This window comes from Ochotona princeps, chromosome X (assembly GCF_030435755.1).
Source record: "Ochotona princeps isolate mOchPri1 chromosome X, mOchPri1.hap1, whole genome shotgun sequence".
Lineage (NCBI taxonomy): Eukaryota > Metazoa > Chordata > Mammalia > Lagomorpha > Ochotonidae > Ochotona > Ochotona princeps.
In genome coordinates this window covers 38,573,800-38,594,270 of record NC_080865.1, presented here as the reverse complement: position 1 = coordinate 38,594,270, position 20,471 = coordinate 38,573,800, and the positions used below count along the sequence as shown (strand labels likewise).

At 40.1% G+C, this 20,471-nt stretch overlaps 1 protein-coding gene across 10 annotated transcripts in view; it reads right to left on the bottom strand.

Moving 5' to 3' along the window:
* ARHGEF9 (Cdc42 guanine nucleotide exchange factor 9) overlaps nucleotides 1-20,471 on the bottom strand; it is a 312,355-nt gene that overhangs the window by 79,016 nt on the left and 212,868 nt on the right. For all 10 annotated transcript variants that reach the window (XM_058658589.1, XM_058658588.1, XM_058658590.1 and 7 more), the window contains one exon: nucleotides 1,641-1,832. In XM_058658589.1, coding sequence (XP_058514572.1) covers nucleotides 1,641-1,832 — 192 coding nt within the window. The remainder of the gene's footprint in view (nucleotides 1-1,640; nucleotides 1,833-20,471) is intronic.

Genomic DNA, 20,471 nt, shown 5'->3' with positions numbered 1-20,471 from the left:
ACAAGGTGGAGGAATCCACCATGGTGGGAGGGTTTGGGGAGGGGTGGGGAGAATCCAGTACCTATGAAACTGTGTCACATAATACAATGTAATTAATGAATTAAAAATAATAAATAAATTTAAAAAATTTAAAGAAAAATTAAAGGAAATTTCTCGGGCATAGCACAATTGCTCAATAGCTAAATTTTCACCTTGCAAGCACTGGGATCCCATGCAGGAGCTAGTTCGTGTCCCGGCTGCTCACTTCCCATTTAGCTCCTTGCTTTTGGCCTAGGAAATCAGTTCAGGAAGTCCCAAAGCCTTGGGATTCTGCACCCATGTGGGAGACCTGAAAGAGATTCCTGGCTCCTGGCTGCATATCACCTCAGCTCTGGCTGTTGTGGCCACGTGGGGAGTGAACCAGTGGATGGAAGATCTTTTTCTCTGTCTCTCTTGCTCTCTGTAAATGTGATCTGCCTTTCCAATAAAAATAAATAAATCTGAAAAAAGTAAATTTCTTAGCCATACTAGCAGTATCTCAAATGTTCAACAGCTACAAATGGCTTTTTAGTGGCTTTTATTAGAGGGTGAATACAAAACATCTTCAATACTGTGCAACGTTCTACTCAATGTGCTGTTCTTGAAAAACAAGACATTTGAAAAATATTACAGCTGTACCAATGACCCTAAATTGGTCCCCAGGTTAGGAGACAGAAAGCAAGACGTAACCTCCTACTCTATTGAAAAAAAGGGAAAAAAAAAATATATATATATATATTTTTTATATTTTTTCTAAAATATATTCAAAGAATAATTTTGTCTGGGTCAAACAAAATTATACTTGTGTGACTCTTAAAATATTCCTCACTTCTTACTGGTTTTCTTTTACTGTTCAGTAAAATGACCTTTGAAAATGACAACTCGAATCTACAGAGCTCAAGAGAGTATGAGGATAGAGAGAAGATAGAATGATGTTAGGGAATATAGAGACACAAATTCTTCAGGCAGGAGCATGGCACAGCAAAATGACATACTTCATTGAAATACTGAAAGAATCAAGGCTGATCCATTCAATCCTCATCTCACATAGAAGGCTAGCTACATGCTCCACTTTGCTAAAACCTACAGCTAATGTTCTCCATGTGAGACAGTAACCACAACAACAGTATCACCAGGGATGATCAATAAGTTTAGAGATGCTTATGCTTTACCTCAGATTCACAATTCACAACTTGACTGCCTGGGTGAAGAGGCTGGATTCTATGCTTAACGAGCTCCACCAGAGATTCTGATGCATGTTCAAGTTCATGAATTATTATTTTTGAAGAGTGATATATTTTGTCTTAATGAGTAAGTTTAGGAATGGTAGCAACTGGAACAGAATCCAAGGAGGATATTAGGTGTGGGGGGAACGTGAGGAGAGCAAGAACAAGACAGGGAGGCAAAGGGAGGAAAGAATACAATTAGAAAGAAAAGGTGAGAAACAAAAATTGAGAAAACAAAAATAATTAGAAGGATTCTGTTCACTCCATTGACCAGTTATCTTTTCTTGTTTCCTTTCCTTGGGACTGTCACAGGCACAGCCCACGAGAGAGGTCCTTTCTTCATGGAAGCGCCTTCTACTGTACCCTGCATGCACCCAAATACACTACTATGATTACCTCACAAATGTCCTTGAGGTGCTTGATGTAGTGACGCTCAGTGCTCATGATTTCATTGATGACATTGGCCCGCATCTGGTCACGGTTCTGTAGTGGCCGGCCAAGACACAGGCAGTCTGAGTTAGGGTCCAGGTGCCCATTCTGCACGTCACTGGGTCCTTCCTCCACCCCATCCTCTTGGTTCACCCACAGCTGTGGAGGCAGACACAGAAAAGGGTTAGCCTCATTCTTCAAGGAGATTCTAGCCAAGTAGAAAATGGACAAAGTAAAACTCAGAGAGTCTTCAACCCAAGGCTATTGGAAAAAGAGTGCTAGACTGGCTTTAGGGTGATTTGTTAACCCTATCCATAAAGCTATATCTCTCTGATTTCTGGTGACCTAACTAAAAGAAGGGGCAGCAGGTGGGCAGGAACAATTAAATCACATCTGATGGCCTTCTTGGCTGGGAAGTCTCTCTAAAGAGGGAGATGTGATGGCAAGCAGAATTCCTTCATCCTAGAAAACACCTAGGTATCACATCTGAACCAAGAAAAACAAATAAAGATTGAGCTATACAACTTGAGTCTCACAAGTAGATTACTATCAAAATAACGCATTTAACATCTATGAGTATGAATACTAAAGCTAGATGCTAGAGTAGGCTATGAGCTCAAACCCATGGTCGTTGGTACTAATCTCCACCAAAGGAAGTACAAACAATCATCAAAAAAAAAATTGCACAAAAAACTTCCTTGGATATACAAAGATTTCTACTGCATTAAGGCTGTGGTGGAGATGGCAGAATATTGCTCTACTACTTATTACACAGCAATTATTGTGGTAAGACTTTCCAACACCTACAGGTAACAAGAAGATTTTAAAAGTTCATGGAAGATAAATTAAGTGATAAATCTATTTTGATGCAACAAAAACGGTCTTCATAGTACATATTACTAAAAAAACTATGGATGAATTTCAATCATTTTATTAAAACAATCTTCTAATTTGAAAACAACTTTCCAAAACTCTTTTAAGTGAGAAAAAATGGGATTAGCATGGAATACCTTACATTTTTATGGAACACTGTGCAAATTTCAACAGATATACACAGCATAAACTGATCATATCACATTATTAACCTTTCTATTTCCTTTTTTGTGTTTGGAGCCTATCAGGTCCAAATGATCTCGTATTACCACCATTTCACATGTGAGGAGACAGAGGTTCAGAGTAGGTATGGCATTTGTCCCAAGTCTCAAAGAAAATAATCAAGCCCCTAGGCTGCTCAACTCTACAGACTATGTTCTTAACCACTGTGCACCGCAGTTACCTTGGTGATTTGGACTCTAAGGCAGGAAAGGAGAAGCAAATGGTTTAGACCAAGGTGGGCTAAGAATTACTGGAATCATCAGAAATAACTAAAGTTAAGATTATTAAGTCATGAAGGCAGAGGAAGGTTGAAGAATCCTTTTCTGGGGGAAGTTGGGTAAGATGTTTCTGATCTTATACGACTTTGAATCAAGGAGATGGTCCATTTCACTCCAGTCCTGTGGAAGGGCAAAAGCATGGGGCAGGTAGAAAACCAAAGGTGTGCCTCCTCGGCAAAATAACACCTTTAATCAATACTCTATTTCTGCACCCTACCCCATGTATTTTTTTTTTCAGCATTTCTGCCTCAAAATCAGAGAATTAAATGCAATCCCAATTTTGTCATCAGGCAACCCTGTTCAAAAGTGGCCTTAGAAGAACAGAACAGAGGCTTTGGGATGGAAGTATGATAGCAATTTCATTTCTCTCTCTCTCTCTCTCTCTCCCTCTTTCAATCGCTCATCCTTTTTGTCCTTTCTTCCTATTGAAGGGAACAATTGCCAAACTCAGTGAGCCTAGAGATGTCACTAGGATATATTCCACTTATTTGCTTCAACGCAAGTATTGTTCTCCATTTTAATACATTCTGCACACACAGTCAAATGTATAAAGTTTATTTTCACCCAGAACTTATCTCCCTCTGTGAAAGATCTATTGGAGATCTCTTCCAAAAGGTCAGCTTTATGTGTACAATATGCTAAAGCTGCCCTTTAATAAAATAACAGACACTGTGAAAGATGATTATTTAAAGCAAGAGACCTGTTTATAAAAGTGATCCAAAGGCTTTTTCTATGGTTTGAATGTATTTGTTATCCAAGGGTTTATCTGTTGAAAGCCTGATCCCTGATGTGGTGATATCAAGATGCAGTGTGGCCTTAAAGAGACAGGGCCTAGTGAGAGGCTGTTAGGCCCTGGGGTGGGGGTGGAAAGGGGCATGACCCTTAAGGGAATGAGGTAGATCATTATGTGATCCTCCACTTTCATATATGGTCCTACCTAGACACCATACACCATGATGTGATACATCAAAGGAGGTCATTGCCAGAACTGTTACTATATTGCTTCAAATTACTGCCTTTAAAATTGAGCAAAATATCACTGCCCCCACCACCTAGGTATTTGCTCCTGCCCTCCTGTAACTCACCTATCAACTGAGAGGGGATGGTATTGCATTGTTGTGTAACCACTCCCCTCACAAGCCCCTTTAAAGGGCCTGTGAAGCAGGGGCTCGCTCTCTCTCTGGTCAGGTGCCTCCATTACTCTGGCACCTCAACTCTTGGCTGACACAAGTAATCCCCTGATAATGGTCCCTGTGTACTGATTATATGGGACAATGAATATAACAATATTATCTCTGGTTTGTGTACTATCAGGAGTTCCAGGAGAGGTGAGACCTAGCAGTAGTGTAATGTGGACAGAGAAGCCAAGGAAAGGTCAATGTCTGCAGCTTTGTAAGTGTGTCCAAACTGCTATTTGTTGTATGTCTCTTAGGATAATTTATATTGTTGGGGCATCCGGGACATAGATCTTCAGTTTAACGGATGAACTTAAGAGTAATGACCATTTGTTCCTCTTGGGGTTATGTTTGCTTGGATTATGATTGGTTGCATTGCCATATGGACTTGTGATTTGCTATTTATAGTGTATTATCACCACGCTCGGTTAATAAAGCCTCCTTAATAAACCTTAAAAAAATTGAGCATAATAAACCTCTTTTCTTTACACATTACACAGTCTCAAGTACTAACTGAAAGTATATTCATGCAACATTAAAGCAAATTTATGCATAATGCTACTATTAATATCAATGAAAACCTCATATTCTAATATTACATTAGCTTTTCCTAAGGCAGTCTAAGGCTACTATAAAAAGGGTGCTAGAGGCAAGGCTTTAACAGATAAGAAATTCCTAAGCCTATGGAAGTGTATCATTAAAAAAACTTAAAAATAAATTAAAAATAGGAGAGAAACAAAATGACGGAATAGGATAAGGACACATTTAAACGGAGACTCATTAGAGTGAAGCAGAGAAGCTGTGATTCAAAGAAACAGGAGAGGAGAGGCTGACTGCAGAGGGACACCTGGAGAACCATGGACACAGGGAAGCAATGGAGACAGTGGAGCAGTGTCGCAGTGACAACATACCCCAGCAGAGGTCAGCAATTGGAGCTTCATCAGAGGCCAAGTAAGAGGGGGAGTTCACCAGGAGCTCAGGAGGTGAACTCAGGCATAGAATTGCATGTCCTGCTGGTTTGTTTGATTCGACCACAAACAAAAGCAGAGTGGCAGAGCCCAAGCAGGCAAATGCAAGGACAGGGTGGATTTCACAACTCACCCCCACCAGTGCCACATTGAGCACCATTTTGTGTAATGACACTATGTGACTGGAGGAACAACAGTGAGCAGCAAATGCAGTAAGCCAAGAGTGAGTTCATTTCCAGCTCTACTCATTGCACTGGTCCCACAGGAAAAGCAGTACTGACTTGGCATCCTACAGGTTCCACCAAGATAGGTCCAGGTGGTCTCCAGCTCTAATGACCAGCAGGCCTAGACCCCACCAGTGTCACGCTGTACACCATTTTGTGTACTGAGAAAAAGACTGTATGTAGCGGTTGTGGGCAGGGACTGAAAGAACCACAGTGAGCTCCACATGCACTATGCAGGAAAAGAACCCAAGCCTGGCTCAACACGTTGCACTGGTCCCATAGGGAAAACAGTATTGACTTGGCATCCTACAGGTTCCACTCAAAATAGGTCCAGGTGGCCTCCAGACCAGCAGGCTCAGACTTCCTCCAATGCCACATCAGGTGCCATTTTGTATAATGTGAAAAGGCTGTGGGGCAGCAGCAACAGAAACGAACAACACAGGTGCTGAGCTGGGATGTAACTCACTTTTGGCTCAACACACTGCATTTGTCTCAAACAGAAAATAGTGCCAACTTGGCATCCTATGTGTTCCATCCAAAATGTATCCAGGTGGCCTTCAGATCTAATGACCAGTAGGTTCCAGCAAGAATAGCAGTGCTGACAGCTCGGTGATTTAGAACAGCTAGCATCTCCCTAATTCCAGGCACTGCTTGAACCAGGAGTGGGAGAAATGTTGTTCAGGCAATGGGTTGACCACAGGACAGGAAAAAAAGTGGAAAGTGATGAGCCAGGAGCTGGGGCTGTGGAGACCGTAGTGGAAGCCTAGCAGAAGACCTTGGAACTGAAACTCTCTGGAGGGAGTGGCATAAGTGACAATAAACAAAGAACCAGGTAATGAAGGCAATCAGTAAAATTGATTTGTAGACCTGTTAGTGACATAGCTTAAAAACTTGCTCTAAGGGGAAGAATCTGCTAACGAGAAGTTCAATGACCAAGAGTAAAAGAGACAAAGCCACAATGAATATTATGATGCCTTCCCTACAAAGGATCAAACGCCTTTCTCAACCCCAGAGTTAACAGAGGAAAATGTCGAGGAAATGGGGGATACAGAATTTTTAAAACTTGTTATAAAGCTTCTTAACAATGAAAAGCATATTCAAGAGTTGAAGGAATTTATGGAAAATGTCACACAGGAAATAGCAGTATAGGATCAAGCTGAATTATTATAAATGAAGCACATAATGGAACAAATTTTAAAAATCAGTGGAAAGTCTCAATAATACAATGAATGAAGCAGAAAAAAAGAAAAGATCGCAGAATTGGAAGCCATTTCCTGCAACAATGGGGAAACAATCAAAAAGCTGGAAGAGGAACTGAGTCAAGCTAAGAAAAGTATTCAAGAATTAAGTGACACTATTAAAAGGCCAAATACAAGGGTTATGAGAGTACCAGAAGGTACAGAAAGAAAAGCTGAGTTTAGAAAGGTATTTTCAAATTTGGATAAGGAATGAGGAAACAAAATACACGAGGGGGAGAATGTCCCAATAAAACAATAAAAGAAGATTAAATCAAATAATGAACATCCCATTGCTAAAACGACAGGATCAAACTACCACCCATTCATATTAACCCTGAATAAAAATGGCTTAAATTCATCAATAAAGTCTTGGAGAGTAGCAGACAAGATCAAAAAACAAAACCTATCTGTATGTTGTCTAAAGGAGGCACATCTCCCCAACAAAGATATAAGGAAAATGAAAGTGAAATGATGGAAAAAGATATTCCAGGCTTATTGAAAGAAAAACAAGCTAGTGTAGCCATTCTTATCAGATAATATAGACTTGATGTGAAAAATATTAGGAGATTAAAGACACCACATAATGATCCATTCAGCAAGAAGAGACCACCTTACTAGTTTCTTACGATGTTTTCTTTTTCATATCTACTTTTACTTGATTTTTCTCTCTTGCTTTTCTTTGCTAGTCTGGCTAAAAGTCTGCTTTGCTCATATTTAAAAAATGGCTCTTTCTTATTGCAATTTGTACGTTTTTAGTTTCAATTCTATTTATTCTTGCTATGATTTCATCATTTCTTGCTTCCTGTTCATTTTTTTCTTTTTCAATAAATACTTGAGACATATCATCAGATCATTTATTTGAGATAATTTGATGGCTTGTAAGCACCTCATGTTATAAATGTCCCTCTCAATACTATTTTCAGTGTATCTCATAGGTTTTGATATTTTTGTTTTTAATTTTCATTTTTTCAAAACCATTTTTTTTCTGATTAATTTCCTCAGTTACACACAGGTCATACAGTAGCATTGTTTTCTTCATGAGGTTTTTTATTTTCTTTTTCATTTCTTCAGCAACACATTGTTCATTCAGTAGAACGTTATTTAATTTCATGTTGTTTTAAATTATCTATTTTTTCTTCCTGTTGTTGATTTTGTTTTCATTTAAGGGGATGTATTATTATACATCTATTATACTGTGTAATGGAGACTATCGTAAACAGATGTGAGGATACAATGCAGTATGCATCTCTACTTCCAAATCAAAGATGGACTCCCAATGAAACTGTTTACTATATCTTGACAATATGATACTGGACTCCCTGCCATTGTCCATACCTGAAATACCAGGATACACTTAAATAGCAGAATGATGGACATTTGACTGTTAAATTCTTCTGTTCCCACAAGTTTAAAAAAAGTAAAGTAGAAAATGTTGGCAAGCATTTGGCTTGGGAATTAAACCCCTGAATTCCAAGTCACAGTTCTTGGATTGAATACTGAGCTCTGCTGCTAACTCAGGCTTTCTGATTATGCAGACCCTTGGGAGGCAATGGTGATGACTCAAGTGACTGGGTTTCTGCCACCCACCTGGAAGATCTGAATTGAGTTCAGGGCTTTGGCCCCAGCTGGGGGTCATTGCCAGCATTTTTTGGTGTTAGCCAGCAGGTGGGGATTCTGTTTGCTTTTCTTTCTCTTTCAAATGTTGGTCTTTGGATAGAATCAGGTGATTATTTGGAAAAACTCTAGTGAAATGATGAGGAACAGGAGAGCAGAAGTGAACACAGGGACAGAATCAGATTTAGTTTCAAACCATATTCCAAGGCAGTGTAGTACAAACAACAATGAGGATAGGAAGGCAACTGCAGTCAAATAGAAGTTGATGAAGATTTCCCTGTGAGAATAAAAAGCTTTTGATGAGAGGATTCTTCAAACATAACTTCTGAAACAACATCTTTACCAATTCTATCACAACAATTACAGAAGTGCATTCCTTAGGTTTAAAATTTTGCCTTTCAGGGTCAGTACAGTGGCTCAACAAGCTTTACTCTCTTGGGTGCCAGTTCAAGTACCACCTGCTCCACTTCTGATTCAGCTTGCTGCCTACTGCCTTAGCAAGCAGTAGAGGATGGCTCAAGCAAGTCCTTGGGACTCTGTACCGACATGGGAGACCCAGAGATTCACACCAGCTCAGGCTGTTGGGACCATTTGGTGAGTGAACCATCGATGGAGAATTCTCTCTCTTTCTCTCCTCTCTGTGAATCTAGCTTTCAAACTAAAAATAAATACGTATTTAAAAAAAAATGTTGCCTTCCTATGAAACTACTGCCAGATTCATTTATTCATTAGATCAACATCAAGTGTCTCACATGTGCCAAATACTGTGGATATAGTAGAAACAAAACACTAAAGAAGATGCTGGCCTAGAAAAAGATGTCACATTGACGTTGCTAGGAATGCTTGGCTATCACAAGCCAGTTATCCCTGTGGTAACTTTTCTGACACCTACTTACAACCCAAAAGCTCAGAAGGATCATGAGGCCCCACTTTCATGGTCTGTATTCGTACAGAAAATCAAGATCAAGTGAGCTTTTGCCCTTCTGCTCCACAGGAGGTTTCTGACCTCCCGGAGCTAAGGTTGGGACACCTGCATTACCATTTGACAGGAGTACCGTCCCAGTCAAACTCCCCACCTGACACTGTTCCCAGAGCGGGTAGCGCCAGGCAAGAAGCAGCGGGGCACTTGGCGACAGGAGTGAGAACCCCTTGGGGCTCACCTCCCCCGCCACCCCGCCCCGCCCCATCGGGTCAGTAAAAAAGAGTAGTGGTATTTCACCGTTTGTCCATGAGACCTGTGGACCCACTCCACCCTCCTCACGGGAAAACAGGAGGGCACGGGGGCGGGGCTCCCATTTATTATACACCTCTCATGTCTCTTCACTGTGCCAGACTAGAGTCAAATCGGCCTGCAGCCTGGAAGTTGTGCCTTAGGGCAGATAAGCTCTAGGTTACACCCGCCGGGTAGCAGTAAAGACTCTGGGGCGATTTTCCACATCTGGCATCAATGCTGTCCTTGATTCAGACCAACTGCAAAGACTGCACTCAACATAACCATGCTGGCCACCTGTGCCCTTGGGACTCAAAATTAGGCCAAATACTTACAGACCCAGAGGACTAGCCTTCTTACAGAAATTGGACTTAAAATCAAGGATATTTAACATTGTTGTGACAGGCATTCTGCCTGTAATTTGATGCTGTAACAACTGATGTTCTTATGTTAAATCTTGCCCTCACATGTCTACACCAACATAAGGCCTTGCCTTTTGGTGGAAGTCATGGTGATAGAATTTGTTACAAAAGCAGAGGGGGGAGATGTGGAAAATCGCCCCCAGGTCTCTACCTGCTAACTGGTGAGCATGACCTAGAGCTTATATGCCCTAAGGCACAATTTCCAGGTAGCAGTTGTGAGTTCCCACATCACAAGGTGCACACCACTCTGTTTCAGGGTACCAGAAAAAGACTGCATGGGCCAAACAAAATAAGTTTTTGGTCTAAGCTCTAATATCTTTGCCTGTCAGATGAAGGCCCTGCATATAAGAATGTATTTACACACTGCTTACATATAAGAGTGTATTTACACAGATCAGCACATGAGCTATCTTTACTGGGTAGAATATCAGCCAGGAATGCCCAACAATATGTGCAGACTAAAGAATACCTTTTCACAAGTGTCTTTCCATTGATGCTGCAATTAGCACATGCAGACTGTTGGGTGACAAGTAAAAAGGTGGAAAATGCTTGGAATCTGTCAGGTTGGAAGATTTTTCTGGAAACCCTCACACAGTACATTAAAAAGTTAGCTTATTCAACTTTCATTCAACTTTGAAGTGAAAATGGGTTCAATTGAACAAGTAACTATTTTGGAGCTATTCCACGCCTAACTACTAACTTTGAGAGACAAACAACTGAATATGATAACTGACTCCTTTCTCCTCCTCCTGAGTCAGGCAGTGCTTCCCAAATCATAAATAATCTCCAGTTCTCAAATCTTCCTTTCCCATGCCCCCTGTCACCACCCTAACCTGGAAAAGCTTTTGGGTAATCTCCCAGCCTCAAATCCTCCTCTACAACATGATTAAATCATTTTCCTTAACTACCATTTTGACAGGCTACTCTCATATCCTCAACAGCTCCCCACTGAATATAAACCAAGCCAATTCCCTCATCATGGCATTCAAATACTACTGTAATCTATAACCCCAATCTATTTCCACCTTTACACTGCTACTTTCTTCAAGAATGCTAAATGCTCCAGGATCAATCTACGTTTTGCACAAAAATCTTCGTCTCCATTTTTAATCCCATAATAGAACGAAAAAGTAATATAGCTTGAAGTATTTAAACTATTTAAGTTACAATGGCTCAAACTCTCAACTTTCTGATGAAGAAACCGATCCCCATACAGATTGCCAAGCATTGAGCCACATATTCATATTTTTACTTTACCATTTTATCCTTCCCTTCCATTTTTCCTGCTTTTTAAATTACACAGTTGACACAGAAGCAAATTTGCTTTGAACTAAAAAGAAAAAATTGAAATTATTAAAAGCAGGGGAGAAAGAGAAAACATTACTATCAGTATCACACAAATACTGACTATGAACATCATTATGTCAATAACTTATAATGTAATAAATGGACAAATTCCTAATAATGCATACGCTATAGAAACTAAATAAAAAACATAAAATATTAGTAACCTATAATAAGGTGAATGAATAATGAAGAAACTCTCAAATGCAGAAAAAGATGAAACCAAAACAACAACAGAAACAATGAACAGCAGCAAATGACTTCACTGGTGAATTCTACCAAACATTAAAAGAGAAATTAATATCAACCTACCAGAGACTTCCCCCAAAATTAGAAATCCTTAGCAAGATGCTACCAAAATAAATCCAACAACATATGAAAAAAACTATACACTTTAACAGACAAGGTAGATTGCAGGAATGCAAGGTTGGATCAAATTAATGACATAGCATATTAGTAAACTAAATATCAGGAAGAACTTACTGATCATAGACACAGAAAAAAAGAGATTGAAAAATCTCCAACATTTTCACGATAAAAAAACTTTCAACAAATTAGGATTAGAAGGGAATTTCCTCAAAATAAACTACATTTATGAAAATCTCACAGTTAATATCATGGTCAATGGTCAAAGACTGAAGTTTTTCTTCTACAATCAGGTTAAGATAAGGAAAATTGTTGTTATCACTTCAATTTCACATCATACTGAGATTTTGGCCAGAGCAACCAGACAAAATGAAATAAAAGGCCCTCAGACCAGAAAGAAAATTATCTCTAGTCATACATTATATGATCTTAACAGAAAATTCTAACAAATCTATCAAATATAAAATTTACAAATAATAAATCAGTAAGTTTAAGAATCCAAGATAAATATGCAAAAATCAATTCCATTTTTTTTACCATGAACACTGAAAATGGAATTAAGAAATCAAATGCAGGGCTATGCCTTAGTGTAGTAAGTTATGCATTCACCTGTGGTGCCAGCATCCCATATGGGCAACAATTTGAGTTCTGACTGCTTTACTTCCAATTCAACTCCCTGCTTTCTGCTATGTCCAGTTGCAAAAAGAAAGGTGCAGCACCTCTGTCAATTTCTGATGACCATTTTGGGGTGCATAGGGAAAACGGGGGATGAGAGCAGTGCTATAATTAGCCATTTTTATAACCAATAGCCAGATTGAGGGTGGGAGAGAGGTGGAAGGAAGGTGGGCCCTGCCCTCTCAGCTGAGATGGATGTGCTTTGGACATGAAAGCTTCTGTGTGTGTGTGTGTGTGTGTGTGTGTGTGTGTGTGTGTGTGTGTGTTACCTAATCTTATCCGATCCTGGGCCCAACATGGAAATGACCTGGAGCGGGTCAGTGACAGCTCGATCCCATTCCCCACCCCCTTGTGAAGTCTTTTCCCAGCAGCCGCCTTCTTTCTGCTGCTGGAAATGCCATGCCCAAGCCAACCCAACCCTTCTAGGATCTGCTCAATTTAGAGGAGCGGATGTGTGGGACAGGCACCCACGCTAGGGATAGGGGGAGGTTTGGGCAGCTTCAAGGAGCACCCTGGACATGGTGACTGGAGTTGGAGGCCCCTTTCGCTGTGATGTGTCTGTGATGCGTTCCAGGCTACCCTCTCTCAAGGTGTCCCAGCTGCCCTGTTCACAGTCCAAATGAGGAAGCCCATGCTGCAGGTAGCAAGTTTCCCAGTTGCCAATCACGACATTCAGATGTGTGTGCCTCTTGGGGAAAGCAGCTTTTCCCACACTGTGCCTGAGTGTCCTCATGTCCTAATCCCTGTGACTATTATTAAGCACCTACTGTGTGCCAAGCACTTTCCCTTATGGCTTCTCCCTCAGCTTAGCCAGCCTTGAGAAGGTAGGTATCTGGCATCGTCACCAAGCTGCTGGTGGTCCAGGAAGAGGGGCAGTCATGGACCTGCTGTCTGGGAGAATCAACCAGTCCACAGGGTTTGGGGACACCCCAGCAGTGGAAGTGAAGAGTCTGACATCAGCTACAGCAGAGTCCAGTCTCAGTGGGAGGTACCTAGGAAACCTTTCTGGCCCCACTTGGTGAGAGAGTTTTCCAGGCAACACCGCCGACTCTGTACTCTCTCTGATCCCCAATTCACCAAAACCAGGTTTCCTGGTTTTAAAGGTTAGACCAAGGCTCCCCCTTAGCATCCTAGACTGCCAGTGAATAATGCAACATTCACAAAAAAAGCAGAAAAGATGGTCCAAGTCCTTGGAACCCTGCAGCACCCATGTGGGAGACCCAGAAGATCCAGGCTCATTGCTTTGATCTGACCAGGTCTGGACATTGTGGCCATTTGGGTAGTGAAGCAGTGGGTGGAAGATCTCTCGCTCTCTTTCCTTCTCTCTATGTACAATCTTCCTTTTAAATAGAAACAAAATTAAATCTAAAAATCAAGTACATTTCAATAGCATCAGAAAGAATATTACAAATAAATTTAACAAAACGAGAGCAAGGCTTCTATGCTGAAAATTAAAAAAAAAAACTGCTGAAAGTAAATTAAAAGATATCTCTGTGAATGGATTGGAAGAATTAGTATTGCTAAAATTAGTATTGCTCCTGGATTTAGCCTGGCAACTCCTGGCTATTATATCCATTTGGGAAGTAAACCAACAGAAAATTTGCTTCTCTCTCTCTCTTTCTCTCCCTGCTTCACTCCACCCCTCTCTCTCTGTAGCTCTCACTTTCAAATAAGCAAATCTTAAAAGCAAAATGGGCCAGTGGTATAGCACCATAATCTTCCACCTGAGGTGCCTGCATCCTAAATGGCCTCTGTGTACAACCTGCTTGACTTCTGGGAAAGCAGCAGAGGATTGTTCAAGGCCTTGGGTCCCTGCTCCCATGTGGCACTTGTACAACTCTGCACGATCAGATAGTGAAAGACACTCTGCTAGAGGAAGCTCATGACTCTTAGTTTCAGACTGGCTCACTTCAGCCCATTTGGGCAGTGAAGCAGTGACCATTTGGAAAGTGAACCATTTCAGCCACCTGGGGAGTAAATCAGTGGAGGGACGACCTTTCCCTCTCCCCTCCAGTGTGTGTGTGTGTGTGTGTGTGTGTGTGCATCCCTCTCTTTGCAAAGTCTGACTTTCAACTAAAATAAGCAAATCTTTAAAAAGAAATAAAAAGAAAGAAAAGTAGATTTGGAACTGGTGCTGTGGTGCAGTAAGTTAAGTAACCAACTGAAATGTTGGCATTCCCATACTGGAGCATTCTCAGCTGTTTTGCCTCCCATTAAGCATTGTGCTAATGTACATAAGAAGGCAGCAGAAAAAATGGCTGGTGTATTGATGCTGCTAACCCTCCATGTGGGAGACCGAGATGGAATTCCTGACTTTTCACTTCAGCCTGGATCAGCCTGGCTGTTGTGTTATTTCAGGAATGAATCAGTGAAAGAAAGAATTCTTTTCTTTTTTTTTCTTTTCTTTCTCTTTCGCCCCCTCCCTCCTTCCATCTCTCTCTCTCTCTCTCTCTCTCTCTCTCTCTCTCTCAATCTGCCTTTCAAAAATAATCTTTTTAAAAAAAGATGCCTCTGAAATAAAATATTCTCTACCCACATATTCTCCCTTCTTTGGTGTGTAGATGCCAATCCTGCCTAGATATTAATAGAACTTCCGTTTGCTAGTAAAATAGCCACAGAAGGAGTGCTTTACTAGGACTTACAAAAGTTCATTTCTTATGCAGTTCCTTTGATTCTTTCTGTTTGAGCTAAAACGGAAGGCTTCTATTTAAGCTTTCCAGATACTAAAGTACAAATCCTTGCCCTCCTTAATTGCATGAAGAAAATTACATTAATATGAATGTGCTAAATCAAACTGTCCTGAGGTACCAATCTTCCATAAAACTTGCAATTGTTTGAGTTTCTGAGAGAAACAAAAACACTATAGCACAATGAACTGGCAAAAACACTGACGCTGGAATCTGTCTGGATCATGCCCCTTACAAATATATGATCTTCCAGAATTTTACAAGTGCCCCAAATCTGACTTTCTCATACAAGAAGGTTCTCTTGAAACATCTGTCCAGTATTGTTAACCCTTGCTGTTCTCCAGTCTTGTTGAGGTATTCTGCAATGGCTACTTAAGTCATATACTTCTTCCAGATCTCAGTTTTTATTGAATGACATCAATTCACTGTCTTCTTCCTTCTACCTGTTAATTTGTCCACAAAACATTATGGAGTCTAGTGCATTGGAGAAAAAATGAAAAGGAGAATGGCTGGTTGATGGTATGGTTCTGCTTTGGAGTGTTAACAATGTTCTGGAATCAGACAGTGCTGATTGCTGTACAACTGAGTAAGTACATTGTACTGTATATTTTAGAATGAAATAATAACTTTCATGATTTTTTTCTCAATAAAAAACCTGATTTATAGAGTATGGATCCTAGTATTTTTTATAGTTTACCTGATTCAGTTCTCTATTATTCATGGAAGAAAATCAATGCTTAGAAGAAGGAATGCATTTGATTGAAGTACGGAACTTAAACTAGTTATCTCATTTTTGGATAAGTTCATATATAAGTACTCCTAGACTCTGCAGAATGGTCTGAAGGTCCAAAGTTCAGTACCCTCTCACACAGCATTTGATGCCCCTCTGCTGGATACAGGAATTCGTAGTTAAGCTCTTCACTATGCAAGTATAGAAAACATTTTATGGAGCTAACATTTTATGGGGCATATCAGACTAAGCCTCCACCCTGCAATGCTGGCATCCCATATGGGAGTCGATTCAAGTTGATTCAAGTTCAGCTGCTCGACTTCCCATCCAGCTCACTGTTAATGTGCCTGGGAAAAGAGGTTGGTGCAAGTGCTTGGAGCCCTGCATCCACTTAGTAGACCTGGAAGAAGCTCCTGGCTTTGGCCTTGCTCAGTCCTGGCTGTTGCAACCATTTGTGGAGTGAATCAGTGGATGGAACATATTCATATTCTGTGTGTGTGTGTGTGTGTGTGTGTGTGTGTCTTTCCTTCATCTCTGTAACTCAACCTTTTACATAAATAGAAATGAAATCTTAAAGAGGAAGTCATTTTAAATCATTTTATCTGTACAGTGCCTGATTCTAGATTCCTTGACTACCCCGCTTGACCTACTGAGTAAGGCACACTCATAAACGTGTCACATCTACTGAAACTGACCACTTGCCACAATAAAGGTATACTCTTCCTGCCTGCCTGCTGATCTACTTACTGGGCTGAACCTCCAGTATCTGTAGTTGGAGGATCCTCACATGCTCCATATTCTCAGGCTAACCCAATCTATAGAGAAGATGAACATGATCTCAATTCAAGTTTATCTGACTTCCCTGTAATTTCAGAGTTCTTGCTGGACATGTTCCATGTGTAATACCCTTGTTAAATATGCCCTTAACTGTAATTTATGCTTACTTAACATGTAATCGTGTATTGGTATGAGTCTACACCACACAATGCCCTCAGGCCCAAGGCCCACTGAGCAACAATGTCAATAAGTTTGCTACCTTAATAAGTTTATCCAAACAACTGAAAAACTGAACCCATGGACATAATTTACAGATCTATTATTATGCCTCTTTTCCCCAATGCATCTTACAAATCCATTCATGGACTCCTATGCATTGCACAGTGTTCCAATATTTATTTACTCCTAAATGAAGGCTAACTGCTGATGTACAGCCTTGATAATGTTGTTATGCCTGTTGGTACAATTCGTAGCAGCCAAGAAAACCATTGTCCAATTATATGTTCAGCAGGCGCACTATTTCCAACACCATTACCACTAGTTCTCAGAACCTGGCATTATCAGAATATCCAAGCCTCGAAGTAGCCTGTGTTCTCATAAATGTAAGTGGCTGAATTGAAAAGAATTGAAGCATGTGTGTCCAGATGGCCTTAATACAGCCGCATACACTTAGAAGCAACAAGAAATTGTTGCAGAAAGATTGATTCCGTCAAACAATGGACCAATGATGAAGCCATGAAGACAGGACAAATATGGCAGACCTGGTCTCAGGAGTCAGGGCTCTGAAGGGTTGCAGAGAGAGTACATAGGATGTGTGAGAAAAAGCAAGCACAACAAATAAAGATACTACTTTTGGTGCTTATACGAAAAGTTTTCTGTGAATATCATCAGTGTTACTAATGACTGCCACCTGTAGATCTACTCATCCTATATACATCCACTGCCAATATTTTACACCCTATACATCTTAGACATCTTATATATCCTATACATCCACTGTCAGTACTTTTTCATAATTTGCATTATTTCTCACAACTTAATGAAGTAGGTACTACTATATTGGCAATTTACATAGGTGAGGTCACAGAAACATAAATAATAATAATGATAACGATGATAATAATAATAAAAACCTGCCTATTACCCTACTGTTACTAAATTCCAGCCAGTGCTTTTGTCTACTTATACCCTTCCCAGGTTTAGAAGCCCCAGAAAGACAAATTTTAATTTAAAGACAAATTCTTCCAGATCTTTTGAACAAATTATTTGAAGGGATAGGGAGATAACAGTTAGTAAAAAATGTGAGAACAGAGTGTGGATAACCACTTAAGAGGCAAAAATATATAATTTAGAGGTGTTTGAACATCAGTAAGAGAGCTAAAATAGATGAGTCTAAAGATTCCCCCTGAGCTCTGAAATGCTCTATGAGTCAACCGCCATTGCTCACAGACCTAAATTTTAAAAAGGATCAAAAGGCCCAGGGTTTTTGGCTGGATACATTTCAACCAAGCCTAATCAAATGCTAACTCAGCCCAACACTTCCTTCCTCAAACTCTGTTATTGGGCAATTAGAGATAATATAAACATTAACAACATATAATATACCAGTGTTAATGGCTTCTTCCACAAAACAGGACATATCGAATGACACATAAGGCAAAAGGAAGAGCAGGTAAGGCAGCAGTAGTGGACAGGGCATGATGGAAAAGGGGCAGGGTGGTAGGACATGTGGATCCTTTAAATGTTTTCAAAAATTCTTAACAAATTCAAGCCCAATTATCCTAAATGGATTTCTTCTCCTATTGCTACATTTTCCTCTTGCAGAAAGTGGGGAAATAAAAGTGAAACAAGAACCAGCTATTTATGAGTTTAGAAAGGCCTTTGTTCTGGCTTTAAGGTGATATCCTGTACCTGTGGCAGGTTTTTTTTATTTTGCATTCTCTAGTACTATCCCTACAGATGAAAGGATGAGGAGAAGCTCGGACATGGCAATCTAGGATATTGTTATATAAACCTGATACTTTTCACAAGACGGCCATAGCCATCTAACACCTTATGAGAGGAAACAGAAATTAAATTGAGTTAATCATCCTATCAGCTGTAATTGTTTCTGTTTAGAGATGAAGGATTCATATTTCCGCACAATGGTGGAGAGGGGGTAGGCAGTGAATAGCCCCTAACTGCCCCAATTAAGAAAGAGAAGTGGAGCAAATATAGGCTAGAAATAAAGCTTCCAGAAAAATGAGAAAGTTCAGAGGGAATGGATGGTTTACCCAGGCTTCCTTATATTATAACTCATTTGGATGACATCTTATGACTGTCCAGTGTTCTGAGGTCAGTCAAATAATACAAAGAATTCAAGGGGACATCTATCTGAAGCCAGAGATCAGAGTCCTAGCTCTCTGAGGCTAGCAGACTCAGTACATGCCTTTAGTTCTGGCCTATTACAGCCTCAATTCACCCTAGACCTGTGTTTGACACCCACTTTAGCTAACACCTTTCATGAGTGAGCATACTGCTCCAGGGAACAAATTATCACAATTACTGGAGGTAATAAGACTGATGATAGGAAAGGAGCATAGAAGCACAATGGGTATTCTCTAAAGAAAAACTTGATCTACTTGAAGTTTCAATAGGTTGAGTACTGTAAGGAATCAAGAAAGGGAGAAGTCAGCCCTTGCAGAGTCATAAAGAGACTGAAACCTGCAGACCAGCTACCTAGCTAAAGTAATCAACTAGCCAAAGTAACAAGCAGTCTTACAGAGACCAGGCCAGAAGCAGGTCATCACTTAAGTAGGAGCTAAGAGTACTCTCATCATGGAACTGGAACTGGAGGACAAGGAAGAGCCACAAGAGAATTGCCACAGTCAGGCTACCAAAAGCTTGTCCTCACAGTACCAGGGATACTTGCTTCTGGGTGTCTGAACTCTATACTGAACTGACTCTATGCCCTATCTACAGCCAAGCTAATCCTCAAAATTCCATCTCAGGTAAAAAAAAACAAGCAAACAAACAAACAATAACAATAAAAAACAGAAGTTCTAATCCTGGGAGTATAGTGCTCTGCTTGCAAATCCACTTTCACAATCAGTAGTTCTTTCGAGTCACATAGTGTTCATGGATAATGGGAAAGAAACTGGATTGTGATCTTCCCCCAAAAGAAGCTGAATCCTAGTTCAGATGCTACCCTAAGTGACCTAGATATCTGGAGAAATTAGTCTTTCTATTTTTTTGTTTGTTTTCCAGCTGTATTCAAGGATTGAGCCTCGGTATCCTACTCTGCTAATGATAGAACTTTATAATCCAGAGAGGGCAAATTGCAACCATCTTTATAAAAATATTAAACAGTGCCATACTATTCAAAGGCAAGAATATGATATTTTAGAAAAAGCAAGACTCAGTGTCCCCACTTTAAAGGTGACAAAAACAAAAGGCTCAAAGATGTGAAGAAATATATGAATGTTCACTGCACTCACAAACACTAGACAGAAGATGCAAAATGAGGACCATCTGACTGTCAGGCTGGTCTTCCAGAATTCAAATTATGTCCTATTTGACATGGAACCTGAGAATACAGCCATCTTGTAGGGACCAGTAGGTCCCAAGTAAAAGGAGGTGCTCGAAAACTGTGCTTACAGCCCTCCTTTTCCAGGACTACATATCTGTTCATCTTTGTTTATCTTCACCTACTTCCTTTTCTAGTTATACTCATGGTCCTTTCTCCAAACCATTCTTAGGCAGTATGAATAGACTAAAATTAACACAGCTGTTCCTTTGTTCACAATATACTTATTTAAGTTGAAATGCATATAATATACCTAACTTACTGAACACCATTGCCTAGCCAACATAGTACACCACAGGATATCAGTTGTTTACCTGCATGAGCCTGATTGACTGAGAGCTGTGATTCACAGCTATTACCCTGTATTGTGAGAGTATCAAAGTACTCATCAGAAAAAGGTAAAAATTCAAAATGTGAAGCAAGATTTTTA